The following is a 23,551-nucleotide window of genomic DNA, read 5'->3' as shown; positions in this document are numbered from 1 at the left end:
GAGACCTTGTCTGGTGGGCAAGGCGGGCAGAGAGCCCTGCAGGCCACAGTCACCTCTGGGACCTTCCCTTCCTCCTGGTCTCTTCTCCTGGCACCCTCCACCCCACCCCTTCCACTGATCAGCTGTGTGACTTTGGGCAAGTGTTTAACTTCTCTGCGCCCCCTGTACCTCAACCAGAGGTATAACAGTAGCTTTATGTGGGCAAAGCACTGATATTAATGCCTGTCATATAGTACATATTCTGTAAGTGTTAGATATTGTCTCTATTTTTGGCTTTGTATGTGATTTTCCCACCAGTCCTAGGATAAAGTTGTGTACAGGGTGATGGACACTTTGCTGGAGAATGGGTGGGGAGGTGGGGAGCAGGTGGGGGGGACAGGGAGCCTGTAGCATGGCTGAGTCAAGAAGCAGAGATGCTTTCAGCCTCTCCAGCCTCCCAGGGTTCAGGGCACACTGTTACGTGGGTGTTGTCCCCTTCTGAGCTGGTGTCAGGCCGGGGTATCCCTTAGGCTGGTCAGACGACAGAACGGGTTCAATGGAGGGAGGGCCTGACTAAGGTGGCCTCTGTGAACAGCCAGCCCCAGCCAGGGCTGTGGGCTGTCTCCGTCACTGCTCCACTGGGTGGTGGCTGGGGTGGCGGTGGGGGGTCTCCCACTCTCCGAGGAGGCAGCCACCCCCTCTTTGGCCATCCACAGCTTGTGACCAGACATCCTCATGCCCCAGGGAGAGCCTCCCCCTTCGTTCCCTCTGTGGGCCCCCTGCCTGGTGCTCGGGTCAGGAATGGAGCCAAGATTGAGGTATGAGCTCCAAGAAAAACGTGTCCCAGCTAGAAAAAAGGAACACATTGAGTCTCTGATAAAGGCCCCTGCTAATTGTCAGGGTAGAGGTTTGGCTGCCTGGCCTGGCTGAGGGATGTTATCTTAGGGTAGGAGCAATTCAGCCCTCCCTCTACCCCACCTCCCTCTGTCTGGAGGCCCAAGTTGCCACCTGCCCCCCCCCCCCACCCCAGGTCATCAGGGAGAAAGATGAGGATGATGATAAAATAATAGCTCACCCATAGAGGGTGCTTTCAGCTCTCCAGACCTCTGTGTTTATTAGTGACGGGTGGCTTTCTTTGGGAGAGCTGGCAGGGGCCCGTCACCCACCTGTTTCCCACGTGCTTTGGGAAGCTGCCAGCTGCCTGCACTCTGACCTCTGGGTGAGACACCTTGGCATTGGGGAGAACGAACAGGCAACTCTTCCCTTTCTAGAGACCTTAAATACGTTTTACAAAAATTCCAAACACATCTTACCATATTGCAGAAAATTCAGAAAATAGAAGAACAAAGACAATAAACCCTTATTTTTCTTACCATTTAATCCCGTTATGAAAATTCTGGTGCATTGACCTTCAGTCTTTCAGTGTCTGCATATTTCTACAGAATTTAAAAATAGCGATGTGCATTTCATTGTTGCCTTTCGCAGCCCCCCTCCCCACTAGCGGTGTTGCCTAAGTATTTTTCCATGTTGCCACATAATCTTCCAATGAATTCTCAGGCTGCAGAGTGTCCATGTGTGTGAGTTGAGGGAAGGGGTGTCTCCCATGGAGGTGGCGGCTGTGGAATGATCTCAGGAGGCCCTGGTTTTCTGTAGGAATGAAAGATGCTAACCTTGCCTTTCTCTGTTCCTCCCACAGGTGGCTGCCCCCTGCATTCCTCCATCCAACCATGAATTGGTGGTGAGTGACAGTCCGTTCCCTACCCTGCCAGCCCCTCCTCCCCTCTGTCCTCTGCTCCCAGCTGCAGCTTACTTCAGATCCAAGCATGCTGGCAGCCCCCAAGGGTGCCGGGTAATTAGGTAAGGGAAAGGAGGGGGCCTTGTTCCGAGAGGCTGAAGCTGGACTGGGAGGAAATGAGTCATGAGGTCCCTTCTGATGGGATGCAGGGCCTCCTATTTCAATCTGGAGACTAAAGTCCTTGGAAAAAACCATAAAAGGGCATCTTGCCTGTCTGCAAAGCCTGGCCAGGTGCCTGTTGTCCTGGAGCTTACAGAACTAGGGGATGGCATCTCCTCCCACCCACTTGGTCCTGGGTCGGGTACCCTTCAGCTGGAGGCAGGGGGATGGACGGCATGACCCACAGAATTCATCTGCCTGCGCAGCTGCTCTCATTCAGGTGGCCTCTTCCACCTCCATGCTGTTTGCTGATTCTGCTTTTCTGCTCTTGGGTGTCCTCCACTCCTCCCTCCCTTCCCCAGTGGGGCTTCCAGAAAAGCATGGACAGGACAGGGCTCCTGTGAGTTGTGGACTGATCCCAGCTGGGCTGATTGGAAATGTTGGGAGCTTTTCCCTCCTGCCCTCTCACTGCCTTCTTACCCTTCAGAGGCCCCTCCTGCACCTCGCCCACTGCTGGAGGCGGGCAGGGCCTGGAGGCTGGAGGAGAGGAGCCTGCATGCCTGCAGGTGTGTGCTTGTGCATGTGTGTGTGTGTGCAGAGGAGAGTCATGGAGGGGCCCTATGTCACAATTTGACCCACTGGTGCAGAGGGGCAAGTGACGACACGGATGTGGGTGGGAACCTGGGGGAGGGACAAGGGTGTCATGGGGTCTGGCAGTTACAGGTGTCTGCACACCTGTGCAGTGACCTGCCCTGCCTGGATACTGGAATCTCAGCCAGGCCACCTGGTCTTCTGCCAGGTGGCAATGGTCCTGTCCCGCCCTCTTTCTGGACATCAGTTTCCCTTTCCGTCACAGAGATGGCTGAACTAGATGCTCGAGAGGCCTTCTCAGTGCTGATAAGTATTCCCTCCATTCAGGGTTGTTAATGGAATGAATTAAAGTATGTGAAAGTGCTGGTGGCTCTTAGACGCCTCCTGGGCCCAGCACAGCGCCACCGCTCTCTGCACATGGGCTCAGGCCCTGCCAAGTGCGTCCCTTCTTTGCAGCGGCCCCTCCTCCCTTCTGGGCCCCAGCTCTGCCCAGCTGTGCCGCTCCAGATGTGGAGCCCAACTGTGCGGAGTCCAGTTGAAGGTCATCTGACAACAGCAGCGGGTGTAGGTGGGGGGCGAGCCGGGTGCTGCAGGGATGAGGCCAGAGTGTAGGCCTGGTTTGGAGCTGCCAGTAAGAAATCTCTCTGGGATTTCAGAGAGACACTGTGGAGGGCGGGCAGGAGGGGTGAGGTGGGGTGAGCAGACCTCTCATCATTCCAACCCAACTGCCACTCTGCCCCTGAGAACAGAATGTCCTTGGCTGGTCTAGGACGGCTGGGGGGTCTGGGGTTTAGAGCTCTCCAGGCAGAAGCCAGATGCCTGGCCACCAGGAGTGAGCTTTGTTTATGTGAGGAAGGGTCAGGGGTTGGGACAAGAGGGAATGGTTGGCATTCCAGCTGGAGAGGTTGTGGTTAGCACCAGAAGGAGGGAGGCCAGGGAATCTTCTCATCTCTGTGATGCGCCCCACCTGTGCCCAGGCTCTGCCCTTCACGGAGGTTGGTCAGCCACCTGGTGGTGAAGTGGCTGTGACACCAGATTGTGCTTTCAGAGGTCCCCCCACCTGAGTCAGAACTGACCCCCAACAGTGGTCAAGAGCAGGGGAGTTTGACCACCTCCCTGTGGGTCCCAGTTCCCTGTGACCTTGGACACATTGTTTAACCTCTCTTGACCTTAGTTTGCCTGCTGCAGATTGGGAGTTGGAAATACTACTTACCTTGTAAGGTTAAGAGAAGAAAAGGAGCAATTAACCAGTTGAATTAGCATGTATTCAGGACCCTCCAATGGCTGCCCACTTTACTGGGAGTGAAAGTCCAAGGTTTTTCCATGGGCTCGCACAGCCTCCTGGAGAGTTTCCTCTCTGACCTCATCGCTCCCTCGCTCACGCTCACTCGCTCACTCCGCTCACTCCGCTAGCCCTTCCTGCTGGTCTTTGAATAAACCAGTCAGGATGCTGCCTCAGGGCCTTTGCATTTGCTATTCCTTCTGCCTGGAATGCTCCCCACCCCCCCTGCCCCCCCACAGATTCCTCAGGGCTCTTTCCTTCCCTCAAGTGTCAGCATTTTCCTTCCCCCAACAACCTTATCTCCCTTCCCTGCTTTCTTTGCCTCCCAGCATGCATCGCCATCTGATAAGCCCCGAGTCTTATTTGCTTGTCTTGTTTAAGAGGCTCCCCCTGCCCCCACCAGCATGTAAATTCCATGAGTAGGGATTTTTCTGTGTTGTGTTCAGTGCGGTAACCCTATGGTCTGGCACACAGTAGGTACTCAGTACGTGTTTATTGAGTGACAGGGAGACAGGCGTTCAGTGGAATGCCTGGTAGATTAGGTGCTCAGTAAACAGGACTGCTGCTGGGTGGGAGGCCTGCCTCCAGCTGGAAGCTCAGTGCTGTCCCCAGGGAGTGAGAAAGTGGCCCAGGCGAAATGGGAGAAAGTTTGGCTCCCCCCAGAGAGCACTTAGCACCTGTTTCCTCACTGAGGGCGAGGCAAGTGCTCTGAGCCGGTTCAAAGAGGGAGGAAAGGGCGGGCTGTATTTTTCCTTCCTTTTCCATTCTCTGCCTGCCCTTCAGCCTCGGCAGGGCTGGACTCAGGCCTCCCTGCCCCCTCCTCTTGCCTCACACTGTGTGTCTGTCTGTCTGTCATATTTTCTCTATGTCCCCAGCTCACCCACTTTGCTTGAATCCTACCCCCCTGGGATCAGGACCATCATCCCTGGACATAGGATTTCAGCCCAGCCTCAGGGCCCCGCCAGCCAAACACACTTCCCAGCCTGTGCCAGGCCAGCCAGGGCAAAGTGGCTTAATCTTCAACCAGCGTTTTCGTCTTACTCAACAGATGTTGCTAAGGCCTTTGGTAGCAGGGTCCTATGGTCACGTCCCTCCTGGGCTCCATGGGTGGGGGCAGGATGGAGAGGGAGAGCCCTTGTTTGCCGTGGACTCTCCTGATCCTTGGAAAGAGCTGAAGCAGCTTTTCTCAACTTCTGAAAAATAAGAGTCGAAAGGAATTTCCCGAGGGTGATAGCCAAACGAGTGGCCACCAAAGTCGGCCGGATGCTGAGCCCTCTGCACATGCAGCCTGGCACCCGGGGGACCTGGACTGGGGGAGCCGGGCCAGCCCCATGGAGGGGGCTTGAGATGTCCTTGTGAATCGGAGCGTGGGGGTGGGGGGTGTCTGACGGGGGAGTGATCACTTATGTTAGTTTGAACTTCAGGCCCTAATGAATTTCATCTGAGGACACTGAGGGTCCTGGGTGGCCATTTTGGGGGGATTCTTAAAAATGGAGCAAGGCCAGGAGAGATGAGTCTGAGAAAGCCTTCAAAGAAGAGAGCAATTCTGGGCATTGCCTTCCAAGAGGATTTCCAGAGTGGTGAGGCGGGTGGACATCCTAGTTTGTGCAACAGCTAGAGTGGCTTAGTCTGGAGAGGGAAAATATGGGGGGTGGGGGTGCAGTATGGGAGTGAGAACGTGCTGAAAGGGCAAATTTGCTTATTTTCTGTTGCTTTCCAAAGTAGAGCCTAGTAAGTAGAGCTTCTATAGAGAGGAGGAGACTTGAGTTACAGAAACAGCAAAGCTCTCTACCACCTACAATGGCACAGCGGGACCAATCACGGGAGTCGCTGTCACTGGGACACATACTCACTGACACCTATTAGGGGTAAGGCAGCTGCTGATGGGAGGTTGTCTTCCTGGGGAGTCTTGGGTGGAAGTCCTCAGGGCCCACTGAGGTCCTGCCCTCAGGTTGGGCTGTGAAGGGACATGGTCCCTGGAGGTCAAGGCACCCATGAATGTGCTGACCACCTGCCCTAGGACCCCCACTGGGAGAGGCCCCAGTCCGATGAAGCATCCTGCCCTTGGGGGACCATGCTCAGGGGGAAAGAGAGAGAGAACTATATTATGGAAACAATTAGTGCTCGGCTGGGGGGTTCTGACCAGAGAGGTAGCTTTTGGGGTCCAGGGTAGGAAGCGATCCGTTTGTGCTGCAGTGGTTGAGGAAGTCCTATTCTGAGTCCAATTTAAGATTTCAGCAATGGAAGAGAGGAGAGAAGAAGGAGAGAGGGCCTTTCACAAGGTCAAGGTGGCAGAGCTAAAGCAGAGAAGGGGCAGGGCCTTGGTACAAATGACCAAGACCGATGGGGCCCAGGGCAAATCCAGTGTCCTTGCTGGGGAGACGAGAGGGCCAGGCCGTGTTGCCTTACCTTGGTGGCTCTGGCTGGGGTGCTGGCGGGAACAGCCTGAGTGGGAACAAGCATGGCATTCATGGTGAGCAGAGAGGAGGTGTGAGCGGATAGAGAGGAAAGAGGGGAAGGCAGTGGAATCCACCCAAGGAGGAAGGGGCCGCATAAGGGAGGAAGGAGTCCAGAAGTCATATTGGGGAACTTGAACTTGATGAGCTAAGCACTAAGAGCCATTATGGGTCCTTGAGTGGGGAAATGACCCTAAGCAGGGTTTGAGAGCTGGGAGTCAGCTGCCAGCTGTGGGGTGTGGCTCGGCGGTGAGGGGGCTGCCAGGAGGAGGGCTGGGGACACCAGATGAGGCTGGTACAGGTGCTCAGCGTGGGCGAAGGCGACCAGAAGGGCCTGGAGGAAGGGCCTACGGAAGCACAGACTCCCAGTTCCCTGGCTGACAGGTAGAACAGCATCCAGGGGGGAGGCTGGCAGGAGGAGGCGAGAAATATTCCAGTCTGGCGAGCATGTGTGAGCGGGTGGGATGGGAGTGCCCACAGTTGCCCAGCCTCAGCTGGGAGCTGGGTGCTGGTCCCTCCGGGTGAGTTGAGAAGGGCCTGAGGACAGGAGTGGGCTTGCCCAGGCCCCTCCCCGGGAGGTGTAGGAAAATCAGGCATCACGTTTCATTTATCACATCCAACCTGTTCTTTTTCCCTGGTGGCCCTGGCCTGCCTGGAGCAACTTCACCCACTCAGGGGACCCCAGCGGCTGGCCTCCCTCCCGCCCTAGCGGGGTCCAGCCCTGCCTATCTGTGCCCTCCTCCAGCCCTCACCCTCCTGCCCCCATCAGCTCCCCCTCCTGGGATGGTAGGAAGTAACATTCCCTGAGGGGTGAATACAGGCTTTGAGGGGCAGACCTGAGCTCCTATGGAGCTGGCCAATCTCCCCGGAGACTCAGTCTCCTCATTTGCCAAAAGGGGTTCAAAGTGTTCCATCTGCTGCTGCTGTAGCCATTGCTGTAGCTGTTTTTGTTATTATCTGTTGATGGTCCCCCCCCAGACAGGCTGTGGGGTGTATAATGTGCCATCCTTGCCACGCCCCCTCTAAGTGCCCAGTAAATGGTGCTGCCCTGCCCTTCTCTCTTGCTTTCAGCCCCCTCCCTTCATCTGCTTTGGGTTCTATTTTTAGAACAAGTGAGCCTGGAATAACCTCCTCTGGGTCCTGGGGCTGAGGACATTCCAGCCCCCTTGGCCCCACCCGCCAGCTCCCATTCCCTCCTAAATGGTTGCGCTGCCGTGACCTCACAGTTCGTCGCCATGGCAGCAGATGTGATGTCACAAGGTCTTTTGACCTGAAAAATTGTCCAGATTCCAGGCCTCCCAGGGGGCAAGAGTAGAAAGAGCTGGAGGGGGGAAGGGGAGAGGGTGTGAGGAATTTCTGGACGGAATGTTCCTCTGGAGGCTGAGTCCGCATTCTGCGCCAGCCCCCTCCCCCCAGCTCCAGGCTTGGGCACCTCCCCCACCGCTATGGCCCTCTGTCTTTTCCTTCCTCCAAAACAGCAGCCCACAGATACATTTTTTCCCAGCCCACCCTCCCTGCAGGCCGCCAGCATGTCCTACTGCATGAACCTCCATGCTGTCATCTCAGCCACCCCAGCCTCTGCAGAATGGCCCTTCCTGGGGCCCATACAGTTGGCAGTGGGTAAATGCAGGCATGGAGAGGGCATGCATGTCTTTTTTTTTTTTTTTTTGGCTTTTTTTTCTTTATTGATTAAGGTATTACATATGTGTTCTTTTCCCCCCATTGTCCTCCCCCCTCCCCCCGCTCCCGCGGCATGCATGTCTTTTTGGGGGAAAAACTTGAGGAAAGGATGTGCAGCTTCCTTTATCTACCCTGTGGTTCTCAGCCCCTCACATTCAGGAAGTTCTCTCTGTTGTCTGACCTCAGTCTCTCCTGCTGCAGCCCATTTCCTCCTCTTCCTATGGAAGTGTATTGCAGACGTCTTCCTCTGGAGGACCGGAGACAATTAGTCTTTAAGTCCCAGAAAGCTTGTTCCCAGCAGGAGGGCAGTTGATTTAAGGGTAAGAGGAACTGAATAGAGATCATCTCCCAGGAGAGACAGAGCGGAAAGGATGGATGTAAGGAGCAGGGTTCAAATACCAGCCCTCTTAGCTACCTATTAGCTAACCTTGGGCAAGTTATTTAATATGGCGGACTCTCAGTCTCCTCAACTGTAAAATGGGTTAATGCTTATCTTGTGCACATTGGTTATGCAGATGGCTATGAGGATTGATGTCCATGGAAGCCAAGAATCTAATACTATGTATGCCCAAGGCTGCATTAACTCGTAATGAGTCATTGTTGTTATTGTGTTAACATTATGAAAGGCATCTCCAGCCCAGGGCCAGGCTGAGGTAGGCCAGTGAGGCCTCCGGGGTGCAAAATTCAAAGAGGCCTCGCTCTCAGGGCTGTGCGGTTGCACTTGGAGCAGCCGGAGAATGGTGCCTCCTTAAACATTCTGCTCTTAGCCTCACCCGAGTCCCTGCCTTGCTCCAGAGGGTTTGCGATCCTAGAGTAGAGTCATCCTCAAAGAGCAAGACTTGGTCATCAAGTGGCACCAGGTCCATACCCTGCCACCGGCTCCTGAGCTGAGCTCAAGTTGTCCAGCCTGGAGGCCAGGGGCATTCTGAAGACCCCTGGTGGGGCTGTGGTCAGCTGCCCAGAAAGTCTGGGTCCTTGAGATCTAGTTTTTTTTCTGGGACTGGGCAGTGGGTGGGGACAGATGGGGACAGTCCCCATCTGGGCTCCATCTGCTCGGTCCTTCTGCAGCTGAACCTCAGGAGGAAGGAAGAGAAGAGCCCACAGGGAGGCGGGGGACAGGGTGGAGGGGCTTCGAGGGGAGCTCAGCAGTGGGCTTTACAAAACTCGTGCCAACTCCAATCCTGCCATTAACGTTACCCTGAGAAGCTGGGCCAGTCAGACCTCTCTGCACCTCAGGAGGGAGGAGACGGGGTCTGAAGTCCCTCTCAGAGCTGTTCTGAGGAGTGGTGTGGGAGGATGGAGGTGTGGGTGTACACGTGTGTGTGCACGTGTGGGAGTGGGTGGGGTGTCTGTGTTGCTGAAGGGGCTCTGCCAGCCATTGGAACTCTGGGGCGGCCACTTCAGGAGTCCACAGCTGGGGTGGTCTGGGAGCTTCCCTATAGCATGCCCAGGGCCTGGGGCAGGCTTGGCTTCAGGGGAGGCCACCCTCATGTTACCAGTCCCTTGCCTTTTTCATTCCCAGTCGGCCCAGAACTGGCAGTTCCTGGGAAACAGAAGCAGGACTTCAGTCCCGGAGGACTGGGAAGGGGAGGGTGGGAGCACGGCATGCATGCTGGGCCGTGTTTGCAAACACTGCAGGAAAACGCTGGGTGTTCAGGTCAGGAGGGGCTTTTGGAAATTTTTAGCTCTTCAGAAAGCATCTCAACCAGTAAGTTGAAGGCATTTGATGGCTGGCAAGCGTCTTTCTGTGGCCGGCTTCCAGCTGGCCCCGGGGGAAAGGGGTGGGGGCCAAGGTTACGGTGCTCAGATGATTGTTGGCAGGGAGAGAAGTTTCTCTTGCACTGCTGAGGCCTGTGGTTTCTAATATTGACTCCGACTCCCAGTTCTGCTTTGTGCCAGACATGGGAGGGGTTGGGCAGGAGGGTCAAGGTGGGGCAGGGTGGGCCACAGGAGGAGGGCCTGGGAGTGTGTGGGGTGGAGAGGATAAATAACTGCTAGCATTTACTGAGCACTTTCTAAGTGCCAGGCCCTGTTCTAAGTGCTTTATGTGCTTCCTCTCATTTGATTCTTTCAACATAGAGCCAGTCTGTCCCATTGAGGAGCAGCAAGGATGAAGCGACCCGCTTGAGGTCACACAGTTAGCGGTAGAGACAGTCTGTTTAGACCAGCGCTTCTCAAAGGGCCATCCCCAGACCTGGAAACCTGTTAGAAATGCACATTCTCGGGTCCCACCGAGTTCTGCTGGATCAACCCTGTGGGGAGGGCCCGGCCCCTGTGTGTCCACAGCCCTCCAGGTGTTTCTGAGTCACGCTCAAGTTCAGGGCGCCCTGGCTCACACTCTGCTCTTCAGGAGAGTCGTGGCCTCCGGGAGGTTTCCCCCAACGCTGGATGAGGGCTCTCCAGGGCCTGCAGTATCCTGGGCAGGCACTTCCTCTGCAGCTTCTCCATCTCACCCCATTGCTGTCCTTTCTGAACAGCCTGTCTGGAGAGGCTGGCTCAGCAGAGTGAAGAGTGAGGGCTTTGGAGTGGGGAGAGCTGGGTTCAGATCTCTGCTCTGCAGACTCTGCATATAGAAGGTCTCTGTGATCTGCCCTCCAGGTGTGTTCCTCCTGCCCCCAGGGGCCAGAGAGGAGGTGGTCCTGCCCAGGCCACGGTCTCCATGGGAGCATCACAGAGCCCTGGATCAAAGGGACAAGTGGGGGTCAGAGGGCCAGGATTTCCCAGTGGGCTCATTTGCCCCTGGCCCAGTGGCCTGTGGCTCAGCAGGGGGGGCTCTGGGAGGTGGCTGGGCGAGGATGAGGCTGGGCTGGGGCAGGATGGGATGTGTCATCTTTACTTCTCCAGAGCCATCCTCAAACTCCAGGTCGGTCGACCTGAGGGCTAGAGGGGCTTCCTGATGTGCCTCCCCACCTCCTACCCGATTCCTGGACCCTGTCCTCTCTCATCCATCCTAAGCTGCCTTGGCCCTGAAGTACGCTCAGGAGGTTTCATCCCCTGGAAGGAAGTTTTGGCCTCAGCCACCCGTCTTCTTTCCAGGCAGGAGGGATAAAGTCTGGGCCATTTCCAGAAAGAGCACGGCTGCCTTCAGCTTAGCCGGCCTTCTTCCTCCATGTCCGCCTCGGCCAGTTCTCCCTGGCGCCAGACCCTCTCAGTGGTCATTCTGTCCATCCCTCTGTCTTCAGACACAGACAGCTTGCCCCTCAGGTCCCGGGCTGAGACAGTCTGTCTTAACTGGGCCCACACTCATCTCGGCAGAGGCCTGTTTCGTGACCTTGGCAGTCATGCTCACGCCCTTCTGCATGGTTCAGGGGCCCCCGAACCACTTTCCCAAGTTGGAAATGGAGCCCTAGAAACTGGTCAGGAGGAGGCCTTGGAATGGGAAGTTTCTCTCCTGTTTTGGGGGGAGTCCTAGGAACCTGTTTTTCAGGTTGCCTTTAGCAGGAAGCACTTCTATTGGTCTGGGCAGGGGAAGGGTGGCACTGGGGCGAGGGGCAGGACCAGTCCACAGGTGTTTATTGATGGCCTGCTATCCATAACCACAGACCCTGGCATGAGGGATATGGCAAATGAGTTGGTAAAAATGCTGCTTTGAATATGTTTTGGAGGCAGGTGGGATAGAATCACAAATAAAACCAGACATAATCCCATGATATGATTATTCGTGTGCCAATGACCAGATGAATGGCACTGACAGAGAGACGTACTGGAGTTGAGAGGTGGGAGAGAGAGTCCTCCTTGCTGAGGTGTTCAGGGAGGGCTTCATGGAGGAGGAGAGCTTGTAGGAAAAGAGGGGAAGCTGTTCCACCAGGGAAAGCCTGGATGTGAGAACAAGTAAAGGGATGTAGGGGGCAGGTCTGGGTGGAGCAGAGCTTTTGGGCATGAAAACTGAGGTCTGTGAAGGGGCAGGGCCAATGGGACGGGGGTGGAGGCCTTGAAGAGTTAGGACCCACAGGCCTCTCATCCCAGGCTGCTGCCATTTCACACAAAGAGCAAGAAGTGCAGAGCCCAAGGTGGGGTTCAAATCCTGTTGTTCCCATTAGTAGTTGATGACTTGGGCCACTCATTTAACTTCTGCATATCTGTAAAGTGGGCCTCAAAAGTAATAATAGGCCCTGACTGGTGTGCTCAGTGGTTGGAGTGTTGGCTTGCACACTGAAGGGTCTCAGGCTTGATTCTGGGTCAAGGGCACATATTTGGGTTGTGGGTTTACTCCCCATTCCCAGTTAGGCTGTGTGCAGGAGGTAACCAGTCAATGTGTCTCTCTCACATGATGTTTCTCTTTCTCTCTCTCTACCTCCCTCCTTCCCTTCCACTCTCTCTGAGAAGCAATGGAAAAAATATCCTCAGGTGAGGATTTTTTAAAAAAAGGTAATAATGGTGCCTGCATCACAGGGTGCTTGTGGTGGAGGAGATGGTATTGATGAAAACGCCTGGCATGTTGGCACAGTGACGGTTACTCGCTCCTCATTCCTTTTTGAACCGTCAGCGACTGCCCGAGGTAGAGACCTGGCTGATGTTTGTCCAGGTGGATGTTTACGGTACCAATAGGAAGTTTTTTATTTTCCAAACTGTGCCTCCCAACGTGGGGACAGCCAGGTTCCATCTTGGGTTGGAGTCATGTCCTGCCTTTGGAGGCATTCTGTCCCCATGGCCATCGGCCTTGGAGAAAGAGCCAATCTGGGGGTGTTTGTCCTGAGGACTCACGCTGCCTTTTCCCTTTGTCCACAGCCTGTCAACGCGGAGAGTGCACCAAAGAATGTAGTGGACACGGTGAGTGACAGCAGGCCCCGGGGTGGGGTGGCGGGGAGCCGTCTGGGAGGCAGGAAAGCGGAAGATGGATTTGGGGAAAGTGAACAGATGTGTTTGGGGATATCCTTCTGGAGTAGATATGGGGAAGTTGGGGGAAGTGGGAGGGCCATGGGTGACGTTGGGGGCTGGTGCATTTGGAAATGGATTGCTGGGGAACTAGGCAGGCCGAGCAGGAGAGGCAGGGGTGGGAGCGGAGAGAGGCCAGTGGTTAAATGTGGGTTTCTTTATTAAATATGTAGGAATTGAGAAAGCCAGGCAGATCTTTCCCAATAGATCTTTCTGACTTAGCAGAGAGACAGACAATCTCAAGGCTGCAAGGAGGAGGAAGAGGAAAAAGTCAGTGGGCCCTGAAGTGGGAACTGAGGTTAGCAGCTGTGAGGTGTCTCCGGCAATGGCCGGTGTTGAATGGCTTGGAGCGGGAGACTTGGGTTTAAATCCTAACTCCTCGGAGCTCCTAATTGTGTGACTATAGGCAAGTCATGAGCCTGTCTGTGCCTCAGTTTTCTTATCTGCAAAATGAGAGTAATAATATTTCCCAGAGTTGTTGTGAGACACAGAGAAGAGGGTTTGATTAGCTCTGAGAGGCCTTCAGTGGACAAAGAAACGTTAGACAGCCCAGTCTCTCCCACCCCACCCCACCCCACCACGGGCCCTTCTGCAAACCCTCTGACCCCCAACCCCTGCCAAACCCAGCAGGTGAAAGACCTAGTGCCTCTTGATTACTTTCTTTGACTCCCCTTTCTTACTGTCTTGTCCCTCTCTCACCAGGGAGAAGGAACCTTCCGGGGTGGGAACACTCGGAAAAGCCTTGAGGAAGACGTAAGTATGGGGGGGGAGGGTAGAGAAGGATGTGGCTGGGCTCCTGGTGCTCAGAGGGGCTGGGGATGGGTGGGTGATATCTCACACCTCTCTTGTTTGGTGGGGTGTCCCTTCCTCCTCTCCAGAGGGCAGGCAGGGTTGCCCAGCTTGGTTGCTGAGCAAAGGAGGAGGGGCTGGGTGAGCAGACCCCATATACTTATACACTGGGCCTCAGTCTTGGCCTTGGCCTCCAGCTCAGCTGGGTCCAGAGCACTTTTGCCCATCACTTTGCCCGGGTGGGAGTGGGGAGGAGGGTGGGCTTTGTGAGGCCTGGTTGGGTGGTGGGTGAGCATTCACCAAGGTGAAGGCAAGGAGAATGGTCAACACTGTAGGGACCAAGGGCAGAGATGAAGAGGGACTCTTGCTGGGCCTCAGTCTTGGCCTTGGCCTCCAGCTCAGCTGGGTCCAGAGCACTTTTGCCCATCACTTTGCCCGGGTGGGAGTGGGGAGGAGGGTGGGCTTTGTGAGGCCTGGTTGGGTGGTGGGTGAGCAGTCACCAAGGTGAGGGCAAGGAGAATGGTCAACACTGTAGGGACCAAGGGCAGAGACGAAGAGGGACTCTCGAGCCCTTAGAGCAGCGGTTTTCAACCTTCCTAATGCCACGACCCTTTAATACAGTTCCTCATGTTGTGGTGACCCCCAATTTCATTGTTACAAATTGAACATAATTAAAGCATAGTGATTAATCACAAAAAAATATGTAATTATATATGTGTTTTCCGATGGTCTTAGGCGACCCCCGAGAAAGGGTCGTTTGACCCCCAAAGGGGTCGCGACCCACAGGTTTGAGAACCGCTGCCTTAGAGGGTCATCAGATCTTGGGGAATTGCATGCTCTGCTTCTTTGGAGAGAGAAAAAATGCAGAATCCTTTGTGTGGCTCAAATGCCATTGATTCAGGAAGAGCCTGGAAGGTGGGCCGACTGGTCCACGATGCTCCTTCTGCCATGCATTTTTGCTGGAAGTCAGTGAGCATATTTCTTAAGCGGAAGGACCCAGAGGAGGGTAGCGGGGGGCTCTCCCACCACCCTGCTTTGGGCAATACATAGTGATTAATCACAAAAAAATATGTAATTATATATGTGTTTTCCGATGGTCTTAGGCGACCCCCGAGAAAGGGTCGTTTGACCCCCAAAGGGGTCGCGACCCACAGGTTTGAGAATCGCTGCCTTAGAGGGTCATCAGATCTTGGGGAAGTGCACGCTCTGTTTCTTTGGAGAGAGAAAAAAATGCAGAATCCTTTATGTGACTCAAATGCCATTGATTCAGGAAGAACCTGGAAGGTGGGCCGACTGGTCCACGATGCTCCTTCTGCCATGCATTTTTGCTGGAAGTCAGTGAGCACATTTCTTAAGCGGAAGGACCCAGAGGAGGGTAGCGGGGGCTTTCCTACCACCCTGCTTTGGGCAATACTGTGGCGGGACTTGTCCTCACACCCCAGGAGCCGACGCCCGACAGAGTTGGGCCTTTTTCTTCCTTCCCTTCTCTGACAATTTGCCCCTGTGCTGGCCTCTCCATCCTTGCCCGCCTTGATCTGTAGAGGAACAGGGAGTGGTTTTGGCGGTTGGCACAGGGGGAGCTGTTGATGGCATGAGGCCCTATCATCTGACAGCTGCCTGACCCATGGTGGGGAGGGCCCAGAGGGAGGTGCTGGGGCAGCAGGAGGCAGCTTCTGCAGGCGGCAGCACTTCTGCGGTGAGCCCACCGCCACTGCCTCATTGCCCGGGGGCAGCCTGCACAGCGAGGGGAGGCGTCCTCGTCCTTCAGAAGAGCGGGAACATGCCTCTCAAATTAGTGGGGAAGGCTCTGCTCAAGGTAGGAGGGGTCCTGTGAGCACAGGTACACGTGCTGGAGAGGGGCCCTTGTCCGAGTTTGTGATGTTTCTGGGGCTGGAGTGCAGGGGAGAAATTCATTTTTTGTGTACCTGCTATTGAGGACTAACTAGCGTAATGCATGCAGAGCACATGATATGTGCTCAATAAATGGTAGCTGTCTTATGACTACTATTTTGACTGAGGGCCAGGAGCTGGGTTGGGTATTTTTTGATTCCCATGACAGCCCCTATGGCAGATGCTGTGACCCCATTTTGTAGATAAGCAAACAGAGGCTTGGAGGGGCTCGATGCCTCAATGCCTTCTCCATTTCTTCCCAGGATCATTGCTTAGACCTGGTGTTGCCAGGACTCCCAACCTTGGTGTGTGTGTGTGGGGGACAGGGTGATGGTGTGTGAACCAAGACGTTTAGCCAGTGGTCTACAAACTCTTGTAAGTCAAGTCCTAGAGCTGCTGCTCCCACACCCCAGCCTGGGTCTGACAGACCCTGGAAGGTAAGGCTGCAGTAGGAGAGAGTGAAGTTAGACATCAGGAAGAACTCTTTGACACGTGGGTGTGTTTGACTTTAGTCCTGGGGAAGAAAGAGGTGGCCATTTAATTGGGACTGGAGGTTTTATTTAGGAGAAAGTTGTGTTGATCTGGGATGAATGTGTGTGTCAGGGGTGGGTAAGGGTGGTGTCCTGTCTGGATGTGGGAGGAGAGACCAGCGGTGTTTTGGTTGTTAGTCTAGTTTAAGGAGTGCATGAAAGGCAAAGCAGGTTCCAGAATGGCCTGCGTACTGCAAAGAAGGAGAGGAAACCCAAGTTTAAGGTCCCAGACATCTGTTGTGGGTTGGCTGACCTCAGGGTGATTGAGTCAGTCCCCTGCCCAGCGGTGGGCTCCCTGCAGTCTGCCGCAGGTGAAGGGACCCGCTTTCAAGGTGACATGGCTGAAGTTCTGGGCCTGCCGCTGGGACAATACGCCTGTTTTTTTGAGCTGTTTTCCTGTCTCTGGCCCGTGGCCCAGGATTCAGGGCAGGAATGGCTGTTTTCCTCTGACTGCTGGTGTGCAGTGGAGTTCGTGGATGGTGTGCTGTGTCGCACTTTGTTTTGGAAAAATCCAGGCTGGTGGGCAGGAAGGAGAGAGGAAGGGGTGTGGCTGGAGGGGCTGGTGTCGGGGGAGGGGCGGCCACTGCCCTCAGAGGAGACCTAGGAATGGGGATGGGCTCCTGACGTAGGTTGGTCACCAATTTCTGGCTGCCTGACATGGCCCCTGATATTGCTTACACACCCTCCTCCCAACTGTGCCCCCTGGGGACTGGGGCTCAGGAAACAGCTTTTCTTTTGGTCCAGGGCTGTTGTGTTTGGTCTGTGGACCTCAAAGGAAGGCAGGACTCTTCCCACACAGTGGTTGCTCTAACCAACCCCACCCGGGTCCCAGGGTTCCTGCTCCTTGCTGTATGGCGGGGAGAGGGTTGATAACAGAGCATAGGGTCATAGTCTTTGAGCGCTCGGGAACGGCTGAGCGGTGATCAGCAGCGAGGACCAAAGCAAAAAGAGTTGGCTGGACCTGTGGTAGGAAGGGTGAGGGTTAGACATCAGGAAGAACTTACCGGTAGTAAGAGAAGTAGGACCCTGTTTTGGTGACGCTGTGGAATTTCCGTTAGTGGTGTCCTTTCAACAAAGGACAGACTATTTTGGTGACAACAATAGGGGAGAGTTCTTCTTGGTGCACAGGGAATTGGATCAAAAGTCCTATTATTGATCTATGTCCTGGTAGGGGCTGGGAGGCAGTTCGAAGCCCTGTGGAGAGAGAGCTTTGAGAGCCTCAGTGAGGAAAAGAATGGGATGACAGGCAGACAGAGAGCTTAATTTTCTTTTCAAAATAAAATCTTTGTAGTACTCTTTGTAGAGCCTTCTGATAGTTGTCCCTAAGGGCTCTAAGTGGAACAGGTCAATGATGTAGAATCACATGAAACTGTGCTGGACCCATTTTACAGATGGCTCAGTGAGACCGAGGGGCTGCCGCCGCCAGGGCTCCGGTGATGAGTACCTTTCTTCATAGAATAGAAGCTCTCTGAGGTCAGGGCTCCTCCTCCCCTGGGCCCCTGGTGCCTAGAACATTGCCAGGCACGCAGCCTCCAGCACTCAGTGAAAGTTTACTGAAAAAGGGGGTGAGCACGGAGCTGGGTGGCAGAGATGACCACATCTCTCCCCCGTCCCCCAGCCCTCTTGAAAAGGGCCTGCATGCTGAGGCACGCTGGAGAACGCCCGTTTCCAGCCGTGTGTGTGAGGTCACCTGTGTTTTCTTGAGCGTTAGGTTGTGTTTGCTCACAGCCCGCCCCTGCTCTCCCCCCCCCCCTCCTTCGTGGTTCTCTGGTTCTCCCTGCGGCTCTGTGTCCACCGACACTCGGACGTGTCACCCGTGCACGTCTGCTTTCTGCCAGCGAGTGTCACATGCCCCCCAACTTTGCAGAAAACAGGAAGCCCCATCAGTTAGAGGGCAGCCCAGTGATTCATCAGCGGATGACCATCCAGCTGTTCGTCCCCATCCTCTGGTGGGGTCACTGTCCAGGGCAGCTTCGCCCCCGCCCCCCCTTCCCTGGCCGGCCTGCTGGAGGGAGCAGGCTTGGACTTTGCCTTATCACCTCTGGAAGCGGCATGGCCAGACTCGGTTGGGGCCAAGTTTTTATTTATCCTCCCTGGCTTTTTTTGGGGTGGGGAGGCTAAGGAATGTGGAGTGTTGTAACGTTGGGAAGGGGGGTGGGGGAACGGGAGCCAGCTCTCCTGCCCTGCTCATCCTTCTCACTCCTGTGCCGTGGAAGCTCCAGGCCCCCTCAGCCCCCCAGTCCCCCTGCCAGGCCCGTCTCAGTATCCCCTTGTCTCCCTGCGCTCCCTGTGCCTGGACCTGTGGTCCTGGCCACACCTCAAGCCTTGGCTACAGTTGTGGCTTCCAGTTGTTTGAAGCAGCTGTGGTGGCCTCCTCCAAACGTGGCTGTGGATCCGTAACAGATGAAACCCGAGGGGCTATTTATAGCGGGGTGGCCCTGGGCCTGGAGCAGGGCCCACGCCTGGGGAGGCTCAGCGACTCCTCGTCAGGGCCCAGCGCAGTGGAGAGAGATGAAGTGTTGGGTTTCTGCGTTCCGCTGGGTGGGTAGTTTTGGAACAGCCTGGTTTGGGCCTTGAAAACCAAACACAACCCTCCTCACCCCCCCACCCTCACCCCCCCAATGCCTGACTCATGCAAGCCCAAGTCCTCGGGGCCAGGAGAGCTGCGGAGACAGAAGCTTTCTGCCCTGACAGACAGCCCCACTTGGCGTTTCCTCCTGCTGCCCGCCGAGGCCGAGCTGCTCCGGGCTGGGTGGGAGCCCAGACAGAGGGGACTCGGGGTGCAGCTTGCTCCCTGCCGATGGATGGAGAGTCCTCTTAGCGGGGCTGCCCTGACTTTGGGCTCAGCTGGGAGCTGGGCCTCCAAGCCCACCCCTCCCGCCTCGGAGGCTCTGCGGGGCCTGGAGAGGGCTGAAGGGGGTCAAGCCTGAAGTCTGAGGTGAATCCTGCCAGTCGCCAGGACTTGGGGGTGAGTCACTGTTGCCTCAGTTTCCCCTCTCATTGGCAGATTGTGGTCCTGTCTCCTCCAAGAAGTGGTTGCAACTTGGTGGTTGGGAAAGGCTGGTTCCTGGGAGGCCCGTGAATGCTTGGACAGTGCCAATACGCTCAGAAGGCTTGGCTGGGCCTGGGATTCTGGGTGTTGGGTATCCGATTCTGCATCGTGTGAGGTGGCTGAAAGGATGGGCGGTTGGTGGTAGAAGTGATGCAGGGGTTTGATTTGGAGGTGAAGGTTTGATTGTATCCCTAACTGCCCTTATAATTGTACTTGATGTAATAACAGTAACCACATATATGTCACTGTTATATGTGTAATTCCTTTTCATTTTCAAACAACCTATATCCCCACTTTACATGTGACGTTCCAGAGGCTCAGAGCGTTAAGTAGGAAGGCTGCCCAGCGGGGTGCTGAGGGACTCAGCCTGGGCTTCCTCACTGTGTCGTTGGTGCCCTGGCATGTTTTGGACACCAACTTGGGTCCCTTTGCCCGGTTTTGTCTAAGTTGACAGCCCTGGAAATGGAAGGCGGTGAGGGGTAGCATACAATGGGCGGTGGGTCCTTGGGGGCACGATTTGCTGCCTGAGCTGCTCTCCATAGGTGCACGTTGTGCTGGCTGCTCTGTTTCTAAACCTCTGATTGAATGACTCGTGTTGCTGCTTTAAAGAAGAGGAGTGTGGCATGGCGATGGTCGGAGGAGGAAGGTTTAGAGCTGGAGAGAGGTGCCATCACTCACCTTTCCTTCTCTCGTGCTTGCAGTCTGTATCCTCCCCTCGGGGTTCCCATTACGATGGCCAGTGAATCGAGATGAGATGAGTTTCCAGTGTCAGTAACTGTTTTATTGAGTGTGTGCTCAGTACCGATGGCACCAGCCCAGGCGTGGCACGTTTCTCAACATTGGGATTCCTTCCTCGCCGGGGGCTCACACGCTCGCAAGCACACTCACGTGGAATTGGCATAGACTGCTCTTGGCTCTGGGTTGCTTTGTTGCTGTGGTGTTAGGGTGCCTGGGCTGGAATGTTGGCAGAGAAAGGAGAAGTGGATCTGCGTTTGCCTGTGACCCTGACTGCGCCGGTGGACAGCTCTCAGCCTGCCTCCTCCACAATGCTGCTTCTCTTTTCTCTTTTCCAGGGCTCCACCAGAGTCACCCCGAGCGTCCAGCCCCATCCCCAGCCCGTCAGGTATGCCTGGCCTGTGGGGGGCACAGGGTGGGGGTCCTGGCCGTGAGGTCACTGTGGGAGTTCCTGGCAAGTCATGCCTTTGGGTCTCCGAGACCGAAGTCATAAAGCCAGTGGTAGGAAGCCTGGGCAGCCGTGGCACCCTCCCTGGAGGGTGTGGGTGGATGCCGCTTGGAAAGGGTCATGCTCTGGGTTCTAGCTGGAAGCCAGCCTTGAGCCGCATTCTTTACGTACCTGCATGATTCATCTAGTCCTTGCAACAGCCCTGCAAGGTAAGTGTTTTATTCCCATTTGGCAGATGAAGAAACAGTTTCAGAGGTGGCTTGTTAGAGGTCGCACAGGGGCCTTGGTGGCTCGCGGACACAGCCTCTTTTCCCTGCGCCCAGCTTCTCTGGTTCTCTCCTTCTCACCTTCACCCCTGAGGCTCCGGAGATGAGTGAGAATCTGGCCCCAGGAAGATGGGGTCCCAGGGAGAGGGGACCTGGTGTGTGAATGAAACCCCCAGGAGGTTGTGGTCCAGCCACCCGCTGCACTCCGACCTGATCTGCTTTTTAGAAGATCCCCTCCTCCCCCCACAGCTGGGAAGCACCTTGGGTGGGCGGGTGCGGAGTGCGGTGCTGAGGTGGTCAGGCGGTAGCGCTGTTTTGCCTGGCGCAGGCAATGACCTGAGGTACGAGCCAGAAGCTCCTCTTGGGGATGAGGGATGGCGGGGGCTCAGAGCTCAAATCACACTGGACTTTACTGCAGCCACCGGCCCTTCCACCACTTGGTCCCTGTCATTGCCACCATGGAGAAGCCTCACATCACCCCGGCTCCCCCATCTCCAGACCCCATCTACAGAGTTGGGTTCAGAGTTAACCTAGTGGAGACCGGGATTCTGCCCTACTTCTTGGGGGTCCTCCCCAGTGCCGCCCCATCACTTTGAAATACCCTGGCGGTATTTCTCCTGCTGCCTTCCAGTCTCAACTTTACCCCACTGTAGTGACAGGTTATCAAAATGAAATGTGAGTGTTGTCCACCTCGGACAGAGAGGGGAAGCCAGACACTAGGAGACTGCTGATGGGTAAGAAGGTGTCGGGGTGGGGAGCGTGTGCGGTGCTCCCAGAAGCTACAGGGCTTCAGAATGGAATTCCAGCATCTCAAGATCCATTCCCCCTTCCCATCAGCACCCCAGTGGGCCCTTGGACCCTCCCCCTGGAAGAGAAGCTGGGTGAGGTATCAAGATGTGAGCCCCTACCTCCCCTCATCCAGTGCCCAGTTCAGGTGGCTCTCTACTCTCCACGGAGCTCAGATGGTGCTGGGATGTCGGGGGCTCTGCACCCTCTGCTTCCTGGGCCCTTAGCAATCAGGGAGGCCACTGCCACACAGCGCTGGAGTGTGGGAGCTGCCAGAGGGGGGGATCGAGCCAGGGAACAAAGGGCAGGAGTTGGCCTGCCTCCGGGGAGGGCTGGAATGTGTGCTGTGGTCTGGCTCACCTGGAGCCCAGGTGAGCGTGTCACCTGAGCTGCCCCTTCCCCCAAGAGGCCTCCCGCCCACTCCACAGCTCTGAAGCCAAGGAGGGCAGCAGAAGACTCAGCCAGGGAGCTGGGGAGCACTCACTCAGCCTCTCTTTCCCCTTCCACAGCTGTCTCAGGAGCCTTGGAGACACTCCGCCAGACCAGGCTGCAGTGTGTCATGGGGCAGAGCTGGGCTCCTGGGTTCCTGGCCAGCTCTGGCCCTGGCTCTGACCTCTAGGATCTGGGTGAAGGCAGTGCTGAGAGAACTGACGGGCACCTGGGATTGGTGTCATCACCATTTGGTTCTGACACAGCCTGAGATCCTTGCCAGCCCCTGCCCAGCTCTTTCTCTCCGGCGCCCCAAGCTGGCCTTGCTGGCTGCACTGGCCTTGCCAGGGGAAGCCTCGGACCTTGGCTCTGGGTCTGGGAGCAGCCAAACCCCCTGGGTTGGATGTGGGGGCCATGCACAGTGTGTAGGGGGTGCAGATATCTGGTCCTTGCCCTGGGGAACTAGATTCTGATCTACAACCCCCTCTCTGCTAGTCTTCCCAGAAACATGAGTGTGAGCCAGACCATGGAGGACAGTTGTGAGCTGGACCTGGTGTATGTCACAGAGAGGATCATCGCCGTCTCCTTCCCCAGCACAGCCAACGAGGAGAATTTCCGGAGCAACCTCCGCGAGGTGGCCCAGATGCTCAAGTCCAAACATGGAGGCAATTACCTGGTGAGGAAGGGCCTCTTGCCGCTTTGCCAGCGCCCCTCTGCCCTTTCTGCCTGCCCCTCACTGCTGTGTGTGCGTGGATGTGTATGTGTAGTGTGCATGCAGGTGCATGCGTTGACCAGGAGGAGAGAATAATAAGAGTTCATGTTATGGAGCGCGTACTATAAGCCAGGCCTTGTTCCAACTGCTTTCCGCATATTTAACCTTCAGGACAGCCTAGAAAGCAGGTTTTGTTAGAGCTCAGAGAGGTGGGGTATCTGCTTAAGTTCACAGTATCAGGAAGTGGTGGAGCTGGCACCTTGCTGGCACCTATGAGAAGTCTTAAGGCAGAGTTGTGGCAGAGGCGTTGTAAGGGACCTTGTGTTGCTGACATGGGAACTACCTGGCCCAGGAGAGTCACCTAACAAATGTAGGCCACTTTACTGGGAGGTACATGTGACTGGACCAATAGACCAGACTGTGCAACCTTCAGGGGCTGCCCTTGGCTGTGTGAGCAGAGGTGGCTATAGGAGGCTGTATTAGGTCCCTGGGGCTGCTGTAACAAATTACCACAAACTCGGTGGCTTAAAACAACGGAATTTAACTTTTCACAGCTCTGGGGGCTACAAGTCCAAATTGAGGTATTGGCAGGGCCATGTTCCTCTGAATTGTGTAGGGGAGCACCCTGCCTTGCCTCTTCCTGGCTGCTGGTTGCTCCGGCATCCCTGGTGGCCCCCGGCTTGTAGGTTCATCACTCCGATCTCTGCCTCCGTCGTCACAGGACCTTCCTTCTTTCCTGTGACTCTCTGTGTGTCCTTTCCTCTTCTTATAAGGACACCAGCCATTGGATTTAGGGTTCACCCTAAATTCGGGATGATCTCATCTCCAGATCCTTAACTACTTACATCAGCAAAGGCCCTATTTCCAAATAAGGTCACATTCTGAAGTTCAGGGGGATGTGAATTTTTGTGGGACACCATTCAACCCACTACAGACACCCATCCATCAGCTGTGTCAGACATTGGTAAGAGCCTGGTTTGAAACATCAGAAAGTCCTGGGTTCGAATGCAGGCTCTGCTCTTATTAAGTAGCTGATCTCGGCCACTTAGCCTCACTAAGCCTTATGTTCCCCATCTATAAAGTGAATCTAATAATACTATCCATGTCTTATGGTCGTTGAAAGAATGAAACCAACTGGTAGATGTAAAGTTCTTAGC

The 23,551-nt window shown here is 55.4% G+C and overlaps 1 protein-coding gene across 11 annotated transcripts in view; it reads left to right on the top strand.

Annotated features, from left to right (window-relative positions):
* Positions 1 to 23,551, top strand: part of TNS1 (tensin 1) — a 131,438-nt gene that overhangs the window by 21,304 nt on the left and 86,583 nt on the right. For 7 of the 11 annotated variants that reach the window (XM_014531037.1, XM_014531033.1, XM_014531031.1 and 4 more), the window contains exons 1-4: positions 12,611 to 12,652; positions 13,460 to 13,510; positions 20,092 to 20,141; positions 22,178 to 22,358. In XM_014531037.1, coding sequence (XP_014386523.1) covers positions 22,191 to 22,358 — 168 coding nt within the window. In that variant the 5' untranslated portion in view covers positions 12,611 to 12,652; positions 13,460 to 13,510; positions 20,092 to 20,141; positions 22,178 to 22,190. Of the gene's footprint in view, positions 1 to 1,675; positions 1,718 to 12,610; positions 12,653 to 13,459; positions 13,511 to 15,219; positions 15,363 to 18,770; positions 18,935 to 20,091; positions 20,142 to 22,177; positions 22,359 to 23,551 lie in introns of those variants that run through there. The other 4 variants (XM_014531039.1, XM_014531036.1, XM_014531035.1 and 1 more) reach the window with 3 other exon arrangements.

This window comes from Myotis brandtii, unplaced genomic scaffold (genome assembly GCF_000412655.1).
Source record: "Myotis brandtii unplaced genomic scaffold, ASM41265v1 scaffold79, whole genome shotgun sequence".
Lineage (NCBI taxonomy): Eukaryota > Metazoa > Chordata > Mammalia > Chiroptera > Vespertilionidae > Myotis > Myotis brandtii.
Note: the sequence above shows the minus strand (reverse complement) of the source record. Positions and strands in the feature narration are given on the sequence as shown.